The sequence below is a fragment of the Leptodactylus fuscus genome, chromosome 3 (genome assembly GCF_031893055.1).
Source record: "Leptodactylus fuscus isolate aLepFus1 chromosome 3, aLepFus1.hap2, whole genome shotgun sequence".
In the NCBI taxonomy this organism is placed as follows: domain Eukaryota; kingdom Metazoa; phylum Chordata; class Amphibia; order Anura; family Leptodactylidae; genus Leptodactylus; species Leptodactylus fuscus.
The window spans coordinates 87,652,286-87,677,092 of NC_134267.1; the positions used below are offsets into that span (position 1 = coordinate 87,652,286).

Genomic DNA, 24,807 nt, shown 5'->3' on the forward strand with positions numbered 1-24,807 from the left:
CTACATAAAAAAAAAAAAAAAAAAAAGTAAATACAACCTGACTGGAGTGAATGAGCATTCTTATGAGTGTTCTGGCTGAAGCATTGATGGCGGCTCCTTTGCATAATCGCTTTCATAAACATTTCTTTGCAAGGAGGACCGGATTTGAAAAAAAAATTAAAAAAGAGGACAGTTATATTCAGGAGACCCTGAGGTATCTTACTGTATGATTACTGTAATGTCACCACCATGAGGTACCAAGAGGGGATTGTGAGTGGAAATACACTGTAATAACTGCACCAGCCAGTGTAAGCCTAAACTCCAGGTGTAACACCTCACTGTGCCATGGGGTGGCGCTTGAGTGACATTTGTGTTCATCAGCACGTTTCACATCAGGAGCTCTGTGAACTTGCATACGCGCTCTCGTCTTGGGCAGTGGCTCGAGCGGCGCAGTCTCTCTCCTTCTCCGGATATCCCTCCCCGCCACTAGGGGCGCTGCTGTCCGCGCCGCTCCTCCCAGATCTGTCAGTCCGGCGGGTGAAGGGTGCTCTGCTCTACATCCGGCTCCCCAGTTCACGTCTTTTTCGGACTTGTGTATGTGACGACGTCACCCCGGGGCGCAACAGCAGGAGCTGGCGAGAGCAGAGTGGGAGAAGCCGAGGCAGCGGAGCGGAGTGGCCGGAGTTCGCATTGCCGAGTGCTCACTTGGCTCACAGACGATCCGGCCAGTGTGCGCACACGGTGACCGGGAGCGCCCCCCCTTGTGCACCGACCCCTTCCGGGCTGCTGCGGGGAGTTCTCGTGAGCGTGTACGGGACATGTCGGGGCGGCAGCTGGGAGCAGCCCCATGTGCTGAGGGAAGTTATTAGAGAGGGGCGTTACTGGCCACTGTGAACTTCATCTCCCCACCTGCTGCTCCACACCCTGAGGAAGGAGCCCCTCCAGGAGAGCTGCAGCCCTGACACATGAGGGGAGCCCTGGCTCGGTTCTCCTCTCACCTGAGGACAGCTGCCAAGTTTGGCCCCTATGTCTGCTAGGTGGTGTTGAGGCACATGTGTCTGGCAGCCCCCTGGCATTGCTCTTGGGGGACGTTGTTTAGTGTTGTACAGACTTGGACCAGTGGAGGCGCCGCAGGGTCTGTGTAAAGTATGGAAGGACTGTCCCTGAGTGATGCCGAGCAGAAGTACTACTCTGACCTCTTCGCCTACTGTGACACTGACAGCACCAAGAAGGTGGCCTCCAATGGCCGGGTGCTGGAGCTCTTCCGAGCCGCCCAGCTGCCTAGTGAGGTGTCCTTGCAGGTAACCCTGGCTTTCCTTATGTCATATCTGACTCTCTTGTTTGCAGGTCTGTGGAGTTGGGATGCCAACCCTCCGACTCCTTCTTAAATGGCCATGGCTGGTGTGAAAAATGGAAATCCTCGAATTCATGAAAAATCCAGCGATTGACTTCCTTATAAAAAGAAATATCAAAAAGCAAAGTCAGAGGTTTTGCCTATAATCGGCACAGTCCTGGTGTGCAGGCTGTATTTCTGTCTTTGTGAATGGAGCGCCCGGCCTCATAGTGCGTTATGAAGCAGAGTTTCCTGAAAGCTTGGATCGCGGCTGTGGTTCAGTACTGTAGTGATGCTGTTGGGCTCTATTCACACTGCCAGAATCAGTCCAGGAAATGCCTGCACACAGATGGGAATCGGTCATGTGAATACAGCCTAGGTTCACATTAGCGTTCGGGGGTTTTGTCCTTTGTGTCCGCTTTAAGACCCTAAAGACTGAAACCCTATCCGCTTAAAAAAGATTACATGTGGAAATCCGCAGACCCCATAGACTACAATGGGGTCCACCAAGTATTTGCCAAATGCAAGGAGGCGTTTTCTCTCTGCTGATTTCAAGTGGAATCTAGGCTAGAGTCTTGTACGGGGACTCAAACACCAATGTAAACACAGACTATATGTTGTGGTCAATGTACTTTACATATGGGCATCTAATTGGTACCATAGTTTCTCTTTATGGGTTCGGTAGGCTGCATAAAGAATGGTAATAAGCCCGATATGTGTTAGATGGGAATATCCTTTGGATGAAACTCTCACCCAGCCGCAGGGGGTTCACACTGGATTGCTTCTTTAGAGGGAGTCTACTGGCACCATAATCTCTTCTAAACCAAATCTATTCTGTTGTAAGGCAGGTTAGTGACAATGTGAATATGTCTAGCTTGTTTCCAAGTGCTGTCCTGCTGTTGAGAAAATGTTTTATTCCATGTGCACCCAGGTTGTGGGCAAAACCTAGCAAAGCACTCATTTTCTTTTTGGTTGTCACCCCCATAACACAAAGACTGACATATCCCATGGGCTGTGACTTGTGGCAACCTTGAAAGAAGATGGGTGCTCTGGCAAGTGTGACCTCACCTCAGTGCCCTGAATGGGTTATTTTGAATGTATGTAAATGCGGCAATGACATGTAATACAAGATGTTCTTGTTCCTCCTGAATGTATATAGTTGTCTGTTTATGCAGGAGGATCACTGGGTTCTGTGCAGGCAGGGCCCAAAGGGAAGACTGGGTCAGTAATGTGTCTTTGTCAGCCTGCTACTACTCATCTAGTTGCTCCTGTTTTGTCCACTTAGGGCTCTCAATAACTGTCAAGCATTCATAAACCATTATGTGGTATATCAAGTAGTCAGTGGCAAGAAAAATGGTTCTGAAGCAACCCCACTGCAGATATGTCCGTGCATTCAGCCATTTGGGGCCTTTTACCCCTTGGTAGATTGATTGCCCTTTATCTAGCTTTGTGTGCCCATTGACTTGTATTTCTGCAGGACCCCTCTGAAACCCTCTCATCTGTCATCACCATGTTTCAGAACACATTGCACACTTAAACATCATATCTCTGATATATATATATGTCACTTCTGTAGATTTGACAGAAATCCACTTTGAGGTCTTATTACTGGACAATTCTGGGCGCTCCTCTTTTTATATGCCACTTAATATTGGCTTTGGTTATTCACATATCAGCAATCCTATTGGATAACGTGCTGGGAGTTCCATATCTTTTGGACATTAGCATTATGAGGCGGAAAAAAGGAGCAACATGCTCATTCCTTCAGGCAGATTCTCCTCACGATTTGGCCTGAAGACACTCCCGACTAGGTCCATTCATTTGGGCCTAATCCGGAGAGGAGTGTGTGACTGGATGCCGGAGCACATACCGGATGCACTGCACCGGCATCCAGTCGCAGCTACCCGTATTTTGGACTGGAACCTGAGGCGGCCCCCCAACTCAGGTTCCAGACCAAAAAACCCTGTGTGAACCCGGCCTTACAGTGGGACATCACCTAAGCTGTTTGCGCATCCATTTTCTAGGCTTTTACACAAGGATTGTCACTTTTCTTTTTCGGTCAGGGAAAGTGGGCATGGTTTGTCCAAGTAACTTTTTACAAAGTGTCTGTGAATTCAATGTCAGCAGTGAAATCACAATTTTTTTTCTTTTGCAGAATTAGACACGATTGTGATTTCTTAGTAAATTACAGAAGTCCCAGGTATACAAAGAAGCGAATGCCAAAAAGTTTAAAAAAAAAAAAAATTGCTAAATGATAAATGCAACCCATTGTATCCAAAGTAGTACAAGAGTTGTGCCAACAAACCATCATGTGCCTATTGCTTTCATTGTTGTGACTTTATTACTAAAGGCCATTGCACTCTCTGCATGTCCCACACGATATGCGAGTCTGCCGGTTCAACTCCTCTTATATTTCCTATACCGTTCAGTCGAAAGCAAATCGAGCCATACCTATTGGATAACTGTTGGCTGAAGCAGGTAGTTTCGGTGGGATCCCCAATGTCTTGTATGGGGTCCGACACCATGCTGTAGATGACTAGACACTGTCGGAGAGGCCGGTCAGCTGTCCTCTCTCCCATGATTGGGAATACCTGTCGTCTTCATACACTGTGCTTATACAAGGCAATATTGTATAACAAACCTGAAGGATATTGGAACAGAGCAGTCTACCTGCAACTTAGTGTCATCCTATAGATATACTATATTACTGTGCTTGTGACTACGATTTGAAAACACAGAATTTAGTGCTGAGCGTGCTAGATTATTAGGAAAGTAAACCAATTCCATGTAGGCATGCTACGTATAGAAAACTGCAATGTTTGGAGGGAAAATGTCTTGGGGCATGTTCAGTCTATTTTCTGCTGTGATGCTTCATGCAGATAAGAAGCCATAGAATGGGATGCTAAAAATCTCATTCAGTCTTTATTAAACAGGACCTGTCCATTCACTGAATACAAATCTTAGCAGATGTTTGTTTATTGCTGTGTGTATACATAATTTTTTTAAGAACCTTACATTGCCATTCCTTGCGTTACACCTAGAAATGTGGGTGCATTAATGTAATGTGTTTCCAGTCAGTATGCGCACAATACCACTTTGTGGGGACACGGATGGACAACGAAAATAGTAACATCTGGTTGTCTATTTATTTTTTAAATTGCAAAGAATAACGCTCAGTTCACACCAGTGCTTCTACTGTGTTCAAGGATCCCGTTCCCTTCTCTGCATAAAAAATGCGGAGAGAAAAGTGCTGCAAGCAACGCTTTTCTCTCCGCATTTCTCTCTCTTTTTGGGCGGAAAGTGAATGGAAACCACATGGACCCCATTATAGTCTATGGGATCCACGGGTTTCCTAAGGAGATAAAGTTTCCATTTGGGGGGTGCCCAAACGGACCCCCCTGAACGCAGATGTGTACCTAGCCTAACATAGGAACAGCACATAATGGAGTTGAGAGAATTCAGTGCTATAAAATGAAGTTATAGAGCAGTTTGTAAAGCGTATATGTCAGGAGTGGTCACAGCACCTTTTTATGCTGATGTTACAAACTGCAGAAAACTTGTGTTTTTGTTTTGAGCCAAAGCCAAGAATGGCTTTAATATAAATGGGAGATAGAAAGGAAGTGCTTACACTTTCCCTTCAGCTAAATCTACTCCTGGCTTTGGTTAGAAAAAAAAAAAAAACACAACCACATTGCAAACAACAAAAAAAAGTTCAGCTTTTTCACAACTTGCAGCCTCACCCTTAAAGGGGTATTCCCACCTCACATACTCAGCAGTCTTCACTCTTGTAAAATCTTCTTTCTTCCTGGTTGCTTGCATCATTTGGTGGGCGGGGTTTCACAGGCAACCTGCCGTTTAGCTCTGCCCCCAAATTTGCATGTAGCTCCGCCCACCCACATTGGACTATGAAGTACAGGCAGCAGCAACTCCATTCTGTGTTACATACAGAGACTGCCTGTCTCTGCCATAATGAACACAATTGAATTAGCTAGCCTGATAACTGGGAGAACAGATGAAAGCAGCTCCTCTATCTGAGTGCAGGGAGCTAGGTCACATGGTGTAGACACAGGAATAGCTAGATACACAGGCTCGCTCCCTGCACTTAGCCCTTCCTCCCTCCCCCCTGAGAGCAGCAGATACATCACTTGACTCAGGAGCAGCTAGGTCAGGGCTGTGGCCACAAAGAATTGAATAAAGTAAGATAGTGGACAAACAAAGCAGTTTTGCTGAAGCAATGTATTTAGGAAAAGTCTTACATCCACATTAACAAGCAGTATAGATAGGATCCTTGTGATGGGACAACCCCTTTAAAGAAGACCTGTGATGATTTCTGTGAGATTCAGCACCCAGTATGCTCTGTCAGGGGGTGGTATTAGGCTTACATAGACAGTGGAGTGGGTGATGGGAGCTAAAGAAACAATACCAGCTAGGTGAGAATCACTGCAGCACCACCTATTGAAGGTTGTAGGTAGGGAAAGATCCTTTTTAAGCCACATTAATGTTTATCCCCATATTTTTGGGGTTAGGAGTATTACCAAAATAAACAAAAGTCACGCACCACCAAAATAGTGTGATACTGGCACCTCTGTGCAGTTCTTCATAGTTCCATGGCCCATTCCTATTGTAAAGCAGTCGGGTGAGTTCACCAGTGTACACACAACAAGTCCTAGTCCGGTTATTTCTTAAAATATTAAGCGTCTTGCCATTTCCAGCTTTGTATGGAACAGTTTGTAAGTCTTCCGAGTGCCGCCCTCCCACTTGCTGTAGAAAGCACACTGTCTGCCTTTATGTCATCACTGGGATTCCTGGACAAGAAATGACATTGTTATGTTGATGGTTATTTGTAGATTAACATTTCAGAAGGCCAAACGTAATCTTTGCTGCTTAGCAGAGGCTCAGGAATTGTGTTCTCATTTGTGAAATCGTGTTTTTTTTTTTTAGTTTGGAGGTGTATTAGGGTCTGTTCACATCTAGTTTTTGGATTTCGGCCTGTTTTCATTTCCCAACATTGTATGTCCATTATAAGATGGGTCCAGCACTGCATCAGTTTTTCCATTTGTACCAGAAGGCACAAAACAGATGTCAACAGTGGTTTATGGTTTGCAAAATTGATATGCTAATGCATATATGATCAAAATGCTCTCTAAATGCATAAAAACACTTCCAGGCTTACTATACAGATGCTTGACCAAACTTTGCATGGAGTTAGACTTTGTTCACATTTGTGTTCTAAGTGGACACAACCTCAGTGGTTTCTCCAAGGTATCTGTCATGTTGACGGGAATAGCATTGCACAATGCAGAAAAGGCAAAGCCTCTGAAGCATATATGAGCAAAGTGTTAGAGTTGGGTTTATAGGTTGGAGAAGCCTTATGAGCAATAGTCTTCTATAGTCAGTTAAAAACTGCGCTGCTCTTCATAGCATCATGAGCGCACCTCTCAGGATTTCTGCAAAGTGTCAGCCAAGCCTTTGTCACTAAATCTAGAAATATTTGAAATAAAGAAAACTTTCCTGTTTCCAGTCTTACGCTAAGCATCTGTTCACACGGCAAAAAAATGAAGAGGAATTTCCTCTTCATTTTCCACTGCCGGCATTTTCATGGGGGCTAGCCACAACGGGATGCCGTTGCACAGCGCGTCAGCATTTCGTTGCAGCCTCCGTCTCCTGATCAGACCCAGATGAATGGGCTTAATCGGGTGGGAGTATTGAACTGGGGCAGAATCCGCAGCAAGATCAAGCAGGGTGCTTCTTTTTTCCACTTCCTGCTGCAATCTCTTCCTCCCGTTGAAAATAATAGGAGACACATTCGCGAGGAATCTGCTCCGAATTCGGGGCAAAATCCACGCTCAAATCCCAAATTCCTCTGTGTGAACTGACCCATACACAGTTGTAGTCTACTGTTTTTTTCTGTCTTTTAGATGAAGCAGGTAGGGGGTGTCTAGAGGAAAGCTGTTGTGTTATGGGTATATTTTATAGTTCAAAGGGTGAAAGCGGAATGAAAATCTACTGAAAGAATCTGATATGTTGCAAATTACAAAATAAATTCAGAAAATGATTGCAACATATAGACAAATATCATTTCCACTTAACTGCTATTGTATTACTACGTTCACACTACCGTCGGTGTCCGACAGGTAGTGTCCGCTGCTAGTGTCCATTCAAAATCTTGCACGGACATTAGCAGCAGACACTAGCTGTGTCCGTGTCATTTTTCATTCATTTAAATGGAGATCGGGTGCGTTGTTTTACACTCCGTGCCTGTCCTTAACTGTCCGTTCCCAAAGATGTCCGACTTTTCAAGCGGACAGCAAAACCCGACGTAGGTTTTTTCTGTCCGCTTGAAAAGTCGGACATCTTTAGGAACGGACACTTAAGGACAGGCACGGGTCATTCCATATCAAGTGATCCAAATAGGAATATTTTTTTTACCTGACGTCTTTGGATTTTTTTTATTTTTATTTTTTATGAAGTACAACTTAAGTTAATTACAAATAAAAAGTTTCAAATTTTTTTCTTCATCAGTTAATTTTTTATAGACTTCTAAAGTTTAGAAAGTGTGAATTTTGGCCTGGTATGGCTTTACATTTTTTAACATATCTTGGGCTAGAATTAAGATAAATAGGTGGGAGAGGCATCATTTTTCTCAGAGCGATACAGGCTTTCATTTGATATGTCACAAGATGATGTTTCTTTATATTTTGTTTTGGAGAAATCAAATTCAAAATTTTGATGCGCAATTGTGAAAAAACCGTATGTTTTAAAATTGTGAAAAAATGTATTTGTGTTACTTGTGTTCTTGGTTATATTTGTACAGGTTTTCAACTTGGGACCAATTTGGGATCAATTTTTTTTTTTAAGCCTTGAATCATCTGATTTTATGTTTTTGTGAGCTTCTTCCTTTTTTCTTTTCAAATTACAACTTGCTGAACTCAACATTTATATGCAACAATAAAAAAACATAAAAAACAAATATTGTAAGTGCCAGAACAAATACATCTTATCATCAGAACACAACTTGTCCAGCATTTTCAACCTGAATGCATTGAACAAACCGAAAGAAAAAAGCTGCTCATATCCTCAAGTGCGATTTTCGAAATGGTCTCATCCTAATTATATGTTAACAAGAGTACAAGAACCAATATTTATAACACCTATTTCTACATGTAACAATTGTTTTTTATTATATCACTAAACATGTAATTTATTAAGAAAAATAGTCCAGTAGATAAATCCTCATTCTATAAAATATGAACTAATCAAACAATTAATAGGACATTTTTAAACTACTGGCCTTTTATCATCAACATAATAAAATAATACAGTGATATCTAAAAATCATGGATTATTTGGTAATTATATGTTGCACACCTAATGAGTTGACACTGGTGTGGTTGGGGGGGGGGGGGTTATATTCTTTATTAACATTCATCTGTAATAAGGGACATGCATCAAACATGGAGATTCGGACCTCCCTCCTTCTTGTTATCTGAGGTGCACTACAATAAGTGTCCTTCCATACTACCTAGTAATTGTACATTAGCATCAAGTCCTCAGTCATTCCTTACATCAGTGACTGCATCAACATATACTGAGCAATGCAATAGGAGAACATAACAACATGACTTCTGTATTAATTACTCTACTCTACCTTTAATAATAAGGGACATGCATCAAACATGAAGATTGGAACCTCCCGTCTTGTGGTTATCTGAGGTGAACTACAATAAGTGTCCTACCAGAAACACGCCTCTGAGAGAGATAGTCCCACTCTAGTGTCATATTGCAGGACCTGTATACTGCTAGTCTGACACTAGTTAACATTAAAATTTTGTGAGGTGGATCATTCTCTGTACATATCTCACATATAGAGGTGGCTCATTCTCTGTACATATCTCACATATAGACCCCACACTTTTAGACCACAGGCTGAACAGATCTGAATTCAAGATTTTCAGAATGACACTGTAATAGTTATATTTTAAAATATTATCCCATCGTGATCCCAACTTGAATTTTGGTACAGATGTGGCTCGGAGCATAGCAGGCCCATGTGCATTTTTTTTAAATTTTTAAATAAAACGTTTTTTTCGGAAATGCGTTTTAAAATTTTGCGTTTGCGTTCACATGGGTAAAATATTAACAAAGATACTCTTGTGACATATTTGGTGAAAGCCTGTATAGTTCTGAGTAGAATGGCGTTTATTTTGTTTCTCTATCTTTTTTCTAGCCTAAGTTATGAGGAGAAATGTAAAGGCAGGCAACACAGAAATTCGCACTTTTTCTGAACTTTGAAAATCAATTAAAAATCCAAATAAATTTCTAGAATTTTTTTTTCTTCACATTTTGCATTCTCTGACACACTATTACCAAATAACAAAATCTCAAAAGAATTAAAAATATAGAGGGAAAAATCATTGGTTCACTTGACACGGAATGACCCGCACGGAGTGTAAAACAATGCACCCGATCGCCATTTAAATGAATGAAAAATGTCACGGACACAGCTAGTGTCTGCTGCTAATGTCCGTGCAAGATTTTGAACGGACACTAGCAGCGGACACTACCTGTCGGACACCGACGGTAGTGTGAACGCCCCCTAAAAGGAGATTTTCTCCATGTAAATCTAAGTGGAAAATCCACAGCTAATATTCAATAGGCAGAACTTATTTGCATCTGGCTTTGCTTTTTTTTTTTTTTTTTTTTTTTTTTTTTTTTCTAGTTGCATGGACTATTGTGTTTGGGGTTTTTTTTTTTTTTTTTAAATCTTCCCATGTCCTATTTAGAGTAATTAAAACTTTAGCAAATTCAGCTGAAATTTAAATTTTGACTCCTCTCCAATGTTTTGGGACTCTTTCTCTGCCCATGTAGTTGACTACAGTTGCACCTTTTTTTTTTTTATAAAGGCAAACTTTGTAGATGCGTGATAAAATGTTACTCCAGATAAACCATGCCCACTACCACAGTGACAAGCCCTCTGGAAAAGTAATTAAAATAGGAGCAAAAGAAAGATAAATCAATGTACAATATTAAAAAAAAAAAAAAAAAAAAATGTGCAGAATAAGAAGACAAGGGCCATGAGGCTTGATAAATTCTGTCTGCTCATTATAATCCTTCTGTCCTTAATGTACTAGGCTCCAGCTCTCTGTGAATGGACATAGCTTGAATTGAAGAGTGAAAGGGGGTTTCTCAGACTACCTTAGGGCTAGCTCACACGTAAAAACCGCCTGGCTTATTTTGGTCCAGAAAAAAAACGCTTCCGAATTAGGAAGCGGTTTTTTGACCTTGAGGTGTTTTTTGGAGTGTTTTCTAGAACAGTTTTTGGTAAAAACTGCTTCAGAAAACACCAGGCGGTTTTCCTCTCTCCTAAAGTGAATGTACCGTAAAAAAAACACAAGGCATTTTCGGTTGCGGGTTTTTGCTTTCCTCAGGTGGAATCCGCCTGAAGAAAGGTCATGTCGCTTCTTTTTTCTGCTAGCAGAAAAACGAACGCTAGCGATCACCATTGTATGGAGGCGGATTTTGAGGAGAAATCTGCTGTCAAAATCTGCTTCATTGCCCCCGTGTGAACTAGCCCTAAGAATGCCTGCATATACAGGCCCACATTTATCAAAGCAGATATGCCTCAACATGTTCTCAGCCTCTGCTAAGAAACATTCCGCTGTGTGAACATACCCTAAAATGGCCTATAGAAAAAAATTCCAAGTATAAACATGAAGCTGTTCTGAAACCTTTTGGTTGCTCCACGTGTGAGAGTTCTAAGACACTAAATATTACATATAAGTGTCCACTAAAGCCTTGAAACAAGAGGGTAAACTTCACTAGAGCTGCACTATGAGACAGCCGCCTCACAGGTCCTAAATTGGGGGCTTCCCTAAATAGTACACATCAAATAGCAGTGACCTCTGCACCAGTAAAAAGATGACTCCGGGCAGAGTTACAGTGCAAAAACCACATCTAATGTATGTGTGGGTGTATTGTGAAGAGCTTTGGCCATTTGTGCCGAGTGTTTCAAATATTTTACAACATTTTAAGATCTTTTGGTGTCTCGTTTAAGCTGATCCTACCAAAAAGGGCATACCTGGGATAACCCATTTAGTAGGTCACTAGTGGTTCCAAATACCATACATATATTTGTAGGGTTCATTGCTCATGAAAGGCAGCTCAGTGTTTGTGGCTTTTGGAAACAGCCAAACACTTGTACTTGCCTAGCAGCCCCATGTAGAGCCATTCAGAGTCTCAGTGCACCCACACAGTGAGGAGAAGTGGGGCTTGGAGATACCTGATAAATGACCATTGTTCATTCAACACCTTTTAAAGATTTGTTTTTCCCCATTATGTCAGTAACATGGTGTAGGTTAACGTCAGGCTTGGACCAATTTTGATTTCCAGGTTTTCTTCTGCTCACTCTTATACTGTTGATTGATGCAGAGTTTATGTAGCTCAGGGCCCGGTACCCACAGGCCACTGCTGGAGTTCTGAGGCTCCTCGCTTGGCACCATTTGTTGCCCTGTGCTCGCTGTCACAAGGGCAGTCTCTGATAGCTTATAGATATTTTTACCTTCACATTCGATAGTTTTCCTTGCATCTTTGTTAGCCATGTGAACTTGGCCTTATTTATTTCTGAGAGTCCAAATCAACATTTTTTTAAGGTTTTTATATATTTTCAAGAACGACCATGTTACTGCAACAGAGGCGCCAATTTACAAAATGCCGTCTGATTCAGGTGACCCTACCCGATCTGTAGGGCCGGTGACAGATGGCATCATTCTGAAAGTCATTGTTTATTAGAAATTACAACACTGGAATCAAAAAAGCCCTTTAATTGTAGATGCTAACAACATCTACATACGACAAGTTATTGGCATCTCTGTCCTCAAATTTTTACTTTGTCGTTTTCCTAGAATGCAGCCTTATAGCCCTTGGTCGTCCTCGCTTCTGTAATGTCTCCACACACTATTCTGACCTGTTAGTAAAGTGTCCGCTCCCCTATACTCAATGATCATACAAGAGTTGAGGATTAAATGACTACATCTTGCGAAGCTTTTATCTTTGGGTGTGATCTTGAAGTGACGCTAAGGGAGTGAACTGACCTGGTTGCTTCTTGAGCCTGTTTAATAAGAGATAGCTTTCATAACTAGCTGAATGGAGTAGGTGTGAGGCTTGTTACATATTGTTAAGACAAGGTAGTCTATTAAAACTTTAGACTTGCTTGCAAATAATGACAAAGAAAGTTTGAGTAATTGCTAAACTTTGAGAAAAGTTTCTTTGTGTCAAACAGCTTTAAACGTGGTGCTGTAGGTACCTGTTAGAGGAGGCGTAAACTGCTGTATACTGGCCCTACTCCATCTTGCCCCTTCCTTGCTGATGAAGTTGGTTTATTTGCATTCCTAATGGAGCTCCAGTCCTTTCCAAGACTGGATGTTCAGAAGTGTTACCAGTGCAGATGGCATGGTCACTAAAATGCCTGAGACTTATCAATAGTTATTATACACTAGCCATTTGTAAAGGAGTCGGGGGGGGGGGGGGGGTAGGAGTCAAAATGTGTCTTGCATGTCTCCACAGTCCTCAGTGTACTACAGTAAAAAGGGTCACATGTCAAGGACCACCCATAAGGTCCTGACTAAATATAGGACATGAGCACCTTGTATATGTATGTTTATTTTTATGTGGCTGATGCTTAAAATATTTTTCAGATCATGGAATTATGTGGAGCAACAAGGCTTGGCTACTTTGGAAGAAGCCAGTTCTACATTGCGCTGAAGCTGGTCGCAGTAGCACAATCCGGATTACCATTGCGAGTTGAAAGTCTAAACACTGGTAAGTGACTTGGTAGAGGTTTTTCCAGGCTTCTGGCGCAACATGTTACAAATGCAGAATACAGAATTAGGCAATTTACTTAGAATAAATACTGAGATACTTGAAAGTTGGTGAACCCCTCAATTTTCTTTAATTCTGCATACATCTTACCTAAAACTTTTCGTTTCTCAAGTCTTAAAGGGGCTCTATCATTGGGAAAAGTCATTTTTAGCTAATCACATCCTTGCTTAGGCTTTAGAAATGCTATTCCACACCTACCTTTAGTTTGTATATCGCCTCAGTGGTTTCTGAATAAGTCAATTTTTATTCATATGCTAATTAGGCTCCAGCGTGCACAGGAAGCTCCCAGCAGCACTGGTCCCTGCTATTATCTCCTATGTGTAGTGTAAACAGGAAGCAGAGTCAGCAGCAGCCTGTGCTGTATACACCCATAGGAAATAATAGCAAAGGGGGTGCACGATGCATCATGCACCAGTCTAATTGGCATATGAATAAAAACGGACTTATTCAGAAACCACTGAGGTAATCTACATACCAAAGGTAGGTGTGGAATAACCTTTCTAAAGGCTATGCAAGGATGTGATTAGTTTAAAAATGACTTTTCCCAGTGATAGAGCCCCTTTAACAACAAAGTAGAGAGCCGCATCAAATTAGTCGAAAATATTCGATTTATTTAGAGCGGAAAATGATTCTATATGACAGATCTGTCAGTGGTAAAGTATGTGAGCCTTTAAGATTAGCAGATAGTTTGGTGAAATTAGTTGCATGTTTTCACTGAATTTTTGTGTGCGGTCTTGATAAATTCCGCTAAGGTTCCTTAAGCCGTTCCTTTATAGTACTGACTTTTTGTGTCATGGTGGAGGCTGTAATAGTGACAGGAGATGCTAAGTGACCAAATGTAATGAACCCTGCTTTCTCATGACCAAAAATGTCTGCCACAAAAAGAGCAGCGATATCTCTATTGAAGGTTTGTAAAAAAAAAAAAAAAAAAAAAAAAAAATCTTTATTTTTCAGTTAAAGATTTGCCTCTGCCAAGATTTCTAGTGTCAAAAAATGAGCAAGATTCAAGACATCCAGTCGCCCACAGCTCAGAAGGTGATAACTCCTCTTCTTACTCTGGGGTTATTCCACCTCCTCCTGGCAGAACACAGGTCAAGAAAAGCTCCGTCAGTCATGATGTGATTCAGTCACGTCCTCCAGCAGAGCAGCAGGTAAACTTACAATTTGATTGAATAATATACATTTATATATTTTAAAGGAAGTTTATTTCTGTCCAAACTGCAATCTGAGATGGTTATTCTGCAGCTGATAGTTCAAAGTCTCATATTCATAGATTGCAAGCTCTTGCGAGCAGGGCCCTCAGTCCTATTGTGTGAAATGACGTTCTTTGTTATGTAGCTGTCTGTATTTGAACCCTACAATTGTACAGCTCTGCGGAATATGTTGGCGCTATATAAATAAAATGTATTATTACACATTGTTCCATCTTGAGGCGACCTTCCCACATCGTGGCTACAACCAAAGGCATCACTGTCTTTCCTTCAGCGCTTTTGACAGAAATTACAGTTTTTCTCTGCAGACTTTCTGTCTGTTATGCCTAAATGAAAATCAAAAGCGTTTCTGTACGTATATTGGCTTGCTGCAATTTGCAAAAACACAAGGTTTTTTTTTTTTTTTTCAAATCTCAGCATTTCTGCTGCAGCTTATTACTGCAGTCTGTGGATGGGATGAAACCGAATCCCATCCACTTTGCAGTTAATGTAAATTGCCGCATTTATTTGGGGCCCCCACCAAAAAAGGTCTTTGTAGGATTCAATAACATGAATATCAGATCAGTGGTGGTTCCAGTGGTCAGACCCCCATTAATCACAGTCCTGCGATTGGTGGCGTGTGCTTGGCCATCTCCAGAAGTGAAAGCAGTGGTGATGGAGCATTCATACAGACACTGGTGGTAGAATCGTCCTGAGATTTCACCAAAAATCAGCTGCAGATTCTGGCCAGCTTCTACCTGACATTGTTTTCAGAGGATCAAGATGTTATAGAAATAAACTTCCCCTGATTCTGCAGCAGAGTGCATGACTTGAGACTCCCAGCCATTCATTTGGGCCTAATCAGCGGTGGAAAGCCACAATGGAATGTCAATGTCCTGCACCACAATTCTGCCGCGTTTAGCCAGAGGGCGAAAAATGAAGAGAAATCCGGGGTGAATGTCAGCCTCAAATTCCTCTTTTTCCAATGTCTTACAGGGGCCTTATAGTTCTTGCTGCAAGATTCTTATGTACAACACTGTGCTGTCTGATTTCATGCACATCAATGGAAGGCACCTTCTGTTGTTGGTTACTGATGCTGGGTTCACACCAACGCCTGAACTCCGTTTTCAGGTTCCCGTCTTCTGCATGCAGAAGACAGAAACCTGTCATGCCGAATTTGGCCGTGAGCGTTTTATGCTTTCCACGGTGAAACCGTTTTGTTTTTTTTGTTTTTTTTAAACCGGACACAGAGTACTGCGGTTTCGTCGCAGAGCGCATAAAACGCTCACCGGCGCACACGGTCGGTTACTTTTCAAGCCCATTCAAATGAATTGGATTGAAACATGCCAGCAGGTTTTCGTCTCTTGCCCCTGTTTTGTGCAGGAAACGGAAACCTGCAGAACGGAGTATGGGCGCAGATGTGAACGAGCCCTTAATAGTATTATTTGTTTAAGCTGTTTTATTTTTCTTTTCTTACTCTCCCATTGTAATTATCTCCAGCTACATGAACAAGCACCCCAGCTATGTTGACCTTGACAATATATTATATTGCATATATATGTCTTAGAGCACTTAAAGCATTTACTATGGCTAAAAATATTTCTTCTTTCCTTCTTCATCAAGGAGTCAACTTCCCCTGTAGTATCCCCACAGCAGTCTCCCCCATCATCTCCTCATTCTTGGAGGAAACACAGCCGACATGCTAGTGGAGGAAACAATGAACGACCTGTAACAGGATCTGGTCCGTTTTGGACGCCTTATAATGAAACTCAAACCGGTAGGATTATAAACTTCTTATGCATGAGTGTGTCCAATCTGCCACAAGTAGCTTGCTTCTGTGCCAACTATGTGTGACACAGTGCGTTACCATTAGAGGTATTTTAGCATACCCTGCCTACCCCTGATGAGTCATAGCAAGAAAAGATTGTGATGTAATGCATAGGTCATGTGAAATAGGGTCAGTACCTCAGCAGGTTTATGGTGGAGATTTAGCATAACTAAATTATATTTAAAGGTAGTTTTGTTTCATTAACATAATTTTCTCCTTATGTATGGAACGCTGCACAGTATTTGATATATTTTGCACAACTTGTCTGCTTTCCTGACAACATTTCCACCCAATTTCCAAACGTGAAGTGAGTAATTTAAAATATCACTATATCAATATTTGCAAAATCCTTTTATTTATTTTTATTTATTTTTTTTAGAGACCCTTACACAGCAGAATTCTGCATTGCCCGGATTGATAAATCACCCCCACTCCCAGTTTTCTTTTCAAGCCAAGAAACATTCTTTAGTTATGGAATTTGGTAAATTTGTGCACCAAACCTCCTCGTGATTTTGGTGTATTAAAGAGGTTTTCAGAGTTTGGCAAAAAATTGCCTAAGAGGAGGTTGTAAATGTGATTTATTCGCCTGCCATTTCTGTGCCTCCATTCTGGTCCTTTCTTCCTGTCTGTTTACTGCAGCAGTGACATCCTTCTATACCCATGCTCTTTACCAGGCATATCAAACTCAGGGTACCCCGAGGGCCACATGAGTAACAAGAGGTTGTTGCGAGGGCTGCACACAGCAGCTAATGGCTAGGGCCTAGGGGACTGATCACTAATACCATGCATCACAAAAATCCAGCATTTCTATTGCAGGCTACATAGAGTAGCCTACAATAGAAAGTATAGAATGACAGGCTGGAGCCTCACAAGGCTCCCGGCTGCCATAAAAATGCACGCAGGCCCCGAATCTTGCTCCGGGTGCCTGCAATTGCCGGTAAAATGGCACCTCAGTTAAAGCTGGCAGACACCATTATTTTGTTGGAGTGCTGGGGGAGGGGTGCTGGGGAGGGGGGCTTCTGGATGTCTGGCCCTTGCTTGGGCCTGAGGACTTTTTTTTCCCCACCCACTTGCAATTCTTGGACTTGGGGGTTAATAGGAGCACTACAGACTGTAATGCTCCAATTAACCCCCAAGAGAAAGAATTACAAAGTGGGTGGGAAAAAAACAGTCCTCAAGCCCAAGGAAGGGCCAGACAGACATCAAAAAGCACCCCAACCCTTTCCCAGCACTCCAACCCCCCCATCATCATAAATCTAGTATTTATCCCTGTAGAATAGGGGTTAAATACTTGAAAAATCACAATTTCTTCTGCAGAATCTTACCTGCTTCTGCTCTTCAGCCTGCGCAGCGGTCTTGTGAGACCGCATAGGACGCAGGCACACGTCGGGTGCGGGCCTGATTACGTGGCCACGTCACCAGGCATGTGGGGAGAGCAGAGCAGGCAGGGAGACCTGCTCTCTGTGAAGGGTGAGGGGCGGCTGCTGGAGCAGCGCTGCATCCAGCAGGGCCGCACCAATCCACCCACTTTCCTTGTACATCTGCAGCCCGCACAAAAGTCTCAAACTTTGTCTCTAAAGTTTAGGGACAAAGTTTGAGACTTTTGTGCGGGCCGCAGATATGCTTGTAAAGGGCCGCATGTTTGACATGCCTGCTCTGTACCACTGCAGTAAATCACTGTGATACATGGCACTGGACCACTACTACTGTGACCACTTGACTGTGCTTAATTACTACTAATAAAGGGAATAATAAAGCTTTTTAAGCATGTCATTCCTTCAGATCAGATGCGTTTCAAATCAATGAAACTGTTTTTCAGGCGCAGATATTTCTGAAACAGATCTGCCGTTTGAGATTACTCCCTTACATGTCAATTGGTTGCCAGAAATAGACTGGTTTTATCAACTGCTTATCAATTGTTCTAGGTTGTGTCATCTGTTAATGTTGGTTCTCACATACCATATTTAAATAACATTTTAATTGCTTTGTTTTAATGTGTTGGTTTTCTGTCTAGGTGGTTCATCAGGTGACGGAGCATGGCCAGCACATTCTCCACTTCCACATCAGGAAAATTGGGTCAGTTTTGCTGATACTCCACCAAGCAGTGCTATTTTAGCCATGCATCCCGCCTCTGTCCAGGTGTGACATTTTATTAGTTGCGTATTCATTTGCTTTGTTTGATTTGCTGCACTGGAATGGCTTTATTTTCCATCTTCATTTTTCCTTATTTAACGGCTTATTGTCTTATGTAGTCCATTTTCTAGTGTGGTCTTTTGCTTTGTGGCTTTTGTGGTTCAATGGCTCCAATGTCAGAAAGTTTTATTGTAACCTGAGGGTCTGTACAAATACATGCATATATGTGCACATGTTCAATGAAGGCATATCATGGATGAAAGCATCACTCCTGATCCAATCATTGGATCAGGAGTGATGTTTTCTTTTTGAAAGAAGCATCGCTGCTAAAACACAGGCTGCGTCGTACACATGGACTAAAGGTCAGGGAAAACTGACTTAACATCCGGCTGGACAGAGACAGAACACATATTTTAAGCCTCAGCAGGGTGTAACAAAAGAGCTAGGGCTGGGTGATTGGTCATTGAATAATTCGCCCTTTGATGAATCTGACAATTATGTTTTTTAATAGGGGTAACACGGTGGCTTAGTGGTTAGCACTGCAGCCTTGCAGCACTGGAGTCCTGGGTTTGAATCCCACCAGGAACAACATCTGCAAGGAGTTTGTATGTTCTCCCTGTGTTTGCGTGGATTTCCTCCCATTCTACCAAGACATACTTAAAAATGAAAAAAAAAAAAAGTATATTGTGATCCCTATATAGGGCTCACAATCTACATTTTATATACATAAATAAATGTTTTTTAGTAGGATTGACATATCAAACTTGCCCTTTCTGACTGGTAAAGCACCAACTCGCAAGCAGAGAGAGTACCATAACTACTGCGTCTCAGCAGGTCTGGCAGTAATGCCTGTGAGAGTTCTCTCTGATTGCAGGCATTAAATGGATATAGAGGGCAGCCTATATGGTAGGCTAAACCCATGGGTTTCATTCTGTTCCTTGTCTTGGAACCCTTCCACCGTGTCCTTCCATGATGAGCTACCCCCTGCCTGGTCTCTGCTGGTACCGCCAAGTTTTCTAGCATGCACCCCACTGTGTAAAAAAAGTTGCCATGCGGTCAACCTGAATCCCGCTGCTCTCTCTGCCTTCCGCTGTAGCCAGCTCAGGTCGTATTGTAGGCCTCTCTCTGCCCTCATTGTTCTCATTACAGCTCCAGGAGTTGTTCTCGTTGAGGATTAGGATATCTTCCTATAAATCAATGTCCTCTTCCCGTTCCTCTGGGCACTCCCAAGATAGGGCCAGCACTCTCTGCTCCACTCAGGCAAGCGGAAACTGGTCTTCCCCTTCAGTCTGCTTCTTCTGGGGATGCCTCTGACTCCAACCGGGAGCATCAGTTAGGCATATCTATATCCAGTGCTGCACAGGAGCCTAGCCATGCGGTTAGAGATACTCTGCAGATCTCAGAGACCCAGTTTCTACTTCTGAGAGAAATCTCGTTCCAACACCGTCACTGCCTTCCTCTGGCCTCTCCCAACCTTTGGTCGTAGATATCTTGAAGAAACATTGGCTTCACCCGAACCATCCTTTCCTTCCTCTGGAAGTCATGCATCCCATTTTCCAGACCACCGTGTCTCCAAGTGGTTTGAGCCTCCCACAGTGGACCCCGCAAAAGCAAGGCACTCCCATGCTACTACCCTGCCTTTTGCAGACTCAGCCTGGCTCAGGCTAAGGGTGGACTCTTCCTCCGCTGGAGCCGCTAAGACAGCCTTTGTAGCGGCTGGCTCCTTGCTGCAACTTTTCTTTGTGGCTTCATGGTCAGCAAGGCCTTCATTTCTTGTGCTAAACTGCTCCATAGGGGTCTTTCCATTGTTGCCCCCTCCAAGACAATCAGCTGCTTGTCTCTTAAAATGCTGAACACCAAGTGCGATGCTTCCCTGAAGCTGCTCGCCGTTCTGGCCAGGCAATCGCTTTGCAATCCACAATTCTTTTTTGGAGCTGGTCTTGGCATGCTGTGTCCACCTCTAGAAGTCAGTTTTGTCCCTTCCCTTCTCTTGGGACTAACAGGGCCAGGTTTTTGTTAAGGACTAGCCTACCTCATCTCCATGGCTACAGGAGGAAAAAACTCAATAGGTTTGTCTGTATCTGCAATTTCAGCATCAAGCTCCTGCAGTCAGGGGTGGCATCCCTGGAGTTGAGCGACCTGTCGTCCTTCAACTTCCGTGACTCTCAGCTCCCCGAGTTTTTCAAGTTGATGGCGTCCATTCTGCAATCCATAGGAGTGGCTGTGATTCTGTACTCTGTTGATTTCTGGGTGCAAGCTTCCTCCAGGATGGATATTGGAATCAACTTGCGGATCACCTTGGACCTCCTTTGCTGATTTTTGCTGACTGATCAGTGAGGAAAAGTCCTGACACATGCCTTCTCAGTGCATGGAATTCCTGGGCATGTTCTTCAATACCACACCAGGGCAAGTTTTTTTTTTTTTTTTTTCCTCCTGGAGTCCAAGATCTTGGCCCTCTGATCCGGTGTGCCCTGCCTTTGGGGAATCTCTCTGTGCTCTCCATTTTTGCCTACGTGTCCTACCTCACTTCCACTTGAGCCCTTGCAGTTGGCTTTTTTTTTTTTTTGGCCCGCTGGGCATGTCTCTGTGGCTTTATTTCCTGTTTCTCCTGCTTCCCCGGGATCGCTTTGATGGGTCTCCTCCCCGGGAATTTCTCAGGGGAGCTCATCCACACCCAATTAGGCAGGTGATCCCTCCAATGTCATTCTTCTGGTCGGGGAGCGGTTTTCGATGCCTTGACCATTCAGGGCCTGTGGTCCAGAACAGAGACCTCTTCCAGATGTACATGCTGGAACTGGTGTGTGTGTGTGTGTGTGTGTGTGGTAATCTTTTTGGCCCCTGTCTCATTGGAGCTCTCCCCTCTTAGGGTGCCAGGTCAGAGTCCAGGCTGCCAGCTCCACTGCAGTCGCATTCTTGAACCCTCAAGGGGGCACCAGGAGCCGTGCGGCCTTGATAGTAGCCTTCTGCTCTCTTCTTTAGGTGGAGCGTCTTGTTCCAGCCCTGTTGGCGGTCCTCATTCCAGACATGGACCAGGTAGCAGACTACCTAAGCAGAGGGAAAACTCGTCCACTGTGCATGGTTGCTTCTCCAGAAGGTCTTTCTACAGTTGTACCCTCAGTTGGGCAGTCCTGACATAGGCCTCTTTGCCTCCTGTCTAAAACCACAAGCTCTCCCGCTGCATAGTCAAGTTCCAGCACCCTCGGGACATAGCCTTCGTTGCTCTCGTGATTTCTTGGTTGGACTTCCACCTTTTGTACCAATTCCCTCCTCTTCGAGTTCTCCATCTCAAGACCAAGGGGGTTTCAGCCATTCTGGTAGCCCCAGATTGGACCCCGCTGGGCCTGGTTTGTGACTTTCATGTTCCTGATGGCAGATGCTCTTTGGCCTCTTCCTCTGCTAGTCGACCTCTTTCTCTAGGACCATTTTTACACTTTACCTCGGCTGCAATTACAAGCGTTGCCATTGAAGAGAAGATGCTGAGGCATAGTTTTTTTTTTGTTTTTTTTTTAGCAAGTTGTCCAGTCCATGCTCTGGGCCCGAAATTCCTGGTTTGCAGTAATTCCCTAGATCTCGGCTTTTCTCCAGACCGGTCTGGACTGAGGTCCACCAACTTCTTTTCCCTCAGATGGCTGCTTTCTTCCACATCATTGAGAACTTTGCCTTACTGTTCTGCCCAGGCATTGCATGAGCAATCTCTTCCTTGCCTGAATTGGACAATGCGGGTCTATTTGTTTGTCTGATCCCTTCCGTCTTTCAGATGACTTGTTCTCTGAGGACCCTCAGTAGTATTGGCGATTTAACTTTGTAATCGGACAAGACTAACAGCTAGAGATAAATAAAAATTACAGATACAGAATGCTCCATCAGGATGGGGGAAACATACTCTACCCTCCACCAATCATTGTTATCTCCTACTCATATCAATGGGGGATAACTTTTCAATTTGGAACAGCACCTTCAATGAGCTTTTGTGGATTTTAGGGTATGGTGTAGAAAGAAAGTGGATGCAGCATGCCATATCATTTATAAAATTTTCTGTACTGGAATTTATATGATGGCTCCCGATGCTTTCATTTCTTATTGCTGCTAGTTGCGTTGGATTAAGCCAACAGGTATTGCTTAGATACTTATTTAAGATGCTGTCACTGTAAGACTGTGCACCCTGAGCAAATAGGGTCTCACAGGTCTCAACTGTTTATCTCACAGCTGGATTTGCACTGTGCTGCCTACAGCCAAAATACACCATTTCTTCCTTTGTGCGTTAGATATTCAAGTTTTCAACGAGAGAGAGCTGTCGAAGCAGAAAAGCTGCTGAACTACACCCTGTCTGTCAGTAGATACTCTGCTAGTTTCTGTCTGCCAGTCCATATACAAGTGCTAAACACATTTGTGAAATGGGTACCACATGATCTAAAATTCTCCCTAACAACTCTGAGCAGTTGCCAGACAAATTTTGTACCCATTTGTATTGCCAATATGTAAAGCTGTAGCATTTCCTACAGAGGTTTGGTCACTTCACGTCGACAGATTTCCAGTACACCACCACTTATAAAGTAATTCTGGTGTCATATCAAAGCTGAGATTCACTGTACTGTGTGGTAGCACAAAGAGACATGGATGTGAATGGGAGGAGCTACAGTAGAAGTGGATGGAGACGGGACCTACAATACATAAATTTGCGTGCCTCAGATTTTGTCCTCTTTTCAGTCGCTTGAAAGGTTAGGAGGTATGTTCACTACCGGCAAAATATGGTATCAGAGCTTGTCTACTTTGCCTGCCTGCACAGAACATGTTTAGAATGTCCCATAGACCTCATTGAGTCAGCTCCAGATTGTTTCTGGTTATTGCCATGCCTGCTGTAAAACATCACTAAATGTTGTAAAATTTAAAAATCTACATTCTGAAAATAAACATATTAAAAATGTGCTTTATTTCTGGTTTTAATGCAATTCTCAAAAATGACGATTTTAATCCTTTTAAGTATTGAAATGTAGAATAAGATTGTCTTTATTAGTTCAAATGCATTCATGCTACCTGGGCTCATCCTGCTTTGCATTTTAGGTTCCCTCTTATTGTCTGAATGTGAAAGCATGCATAACTAATACATTTAATGTATCCTTTGCATGTTTTTACCCAAATTTTTTTTGTTTTTTTTTCCCCTCTTGCGCTCTCTTCCTAAGCTTTTATTCACACACAGACTTTCTGAGTGTCAATAACCCTTGTGCTTTTTCCATTCAAGTAGGCCTGTCTCTCAGTCGGAATGATTAATGGGGGGGGAATTAAATTTTAATTCTAGGACCAGACAACTGTACGCACTGTGGCTTCAGCTACCACTACTAAGGAAATTCGTAGACAATCCAGTAGTTATGATGATCCCTGGAAGATAACTGATGAACAACGGCAGTATTATATCAATCAGTTTAAGAACATTCAGCCTGACCTAAATGGATTCATCCCAGGTAAGCAGAATATGCTTGGTGATCAAACATCTATGAGGATGGGGAAGGAGGGGGCAGTGTCAAAGGGTTACTGGCGGTCATCATCTGATGACTGTAACCCTTCCTAGTGATGGGACCCCTGCGTTCTTGCGCTATGGGTTAATAGTGGTCATCGGCTACTAGTAACCAGGACCACATTCATTAAATCAGGGGTCTTGATATGTAATGGTATACTCTTTTGCTGCTAGCCTTCTCTTCCCACTTCCCCACGTTCAGCACTTCTATTCCAAGAGGAGAAGAGGAAGAAAGAATTTCACACAGAATGGTGTTTCTGCAGACAAGGTGGTGAGGGCTACTTCTGTAGGTTTCCCTATGTTTAGCCATATCCAGCTAGGGAGAAGCTGATGTTAATTTTCTGCGGTAGTTAGTTGCTGGATGATAGATGTTTGTGTCACAATTATTGCTGAGAACTTCCAGAAACTTATACAAGTATAGATTATAGCTCCCAAATCTCACACCTGCATCCAGTACTGCACATGATCTGCTGATCGAAGTCCGGGGCGAATTCAGATTTCACCCAGGGATCTGTGATGCTGACACTTGGTGACTGCTGCAGTCTCTTTTGATTAACTTTTGTTAACTATTTCTTGGAAGGAATAGAGATAAAGAACTGTGATTCTTCAATTTTTTTTTCTGTAAAGCATTAGACGCAGTGTAACAGGTAGAGCTCCTGTGCCTGCTACACATCTGTACTGTCAGATGAAACGTAACTATATGTTCTATATAATAGAATGGGAAGCATTTCAAAGTACATTTTTGCTAAGTCTTTTTGCTAATTGGCTTAATCATTAAGGGGATTTTCCGATTTCAAATATGAGAGATTCCAATGGTTTGGCATGAATATTCAATAGTAGCCAGTCCCACCTCTGGGACTTGCATCTATAGATCACAAACTGCTGGGGTCCGGAACAGCTGACCAGCGAGTGTGCATTGTTAGACAGCTGATGTGCAGATCTATTAGATGTGGCT

The 24,807-nt window shown here is 42.9% G+C and overlaps 1 protein-coding gene across 6 annotated transcripts in view; it reads left to right on the plus strand.

Annotated features, from left to right (window-relative positions):
- The first annotated feature begins 500 nt into the window (after window positions 1-500).
- Window positions 501-24,807, plus strand: part of REPS1 (RALBP1 associated Eps domain containing 1) — a 60,032-nt gene continuing 35,725 nt past the window's right edge. For 5 of the 6 annotated variants that reach the window (XM_075267901.1, XM_075267903.1, XM_075267902.1 and 2 more), the window contains exons 1-6: window positions 501-1,280; window positions 13,006-13,129; window positions 14,144-14,340; window positions 16,003-16,156; window positions 18,222-18,346; window positions 23,637-23,799. In XM_075267901.1, the coding sequence (XP_075124002.1) occupies window positions 1,128-1,280; window positions 13,006-13,129; window positions 14,144-14,340; window positions 16,003-16,156; window positions 18,222-18,346; window positions 23,637-23,799 (916 nt within the window). In that variant the 5' untranslated portion in view covers window positions 501-1,127. The remainder of the gene's footprint in view (window positions 1,281-13,005; window positions 13,130-14,143; window positions 14,341-16,002; window positions 16,157-18,221; window positions 18,347-23,636; window positions 23,800-24,807) is intronic. The other variant, XM_075267904.1, reaches the window with a different exon arrangement.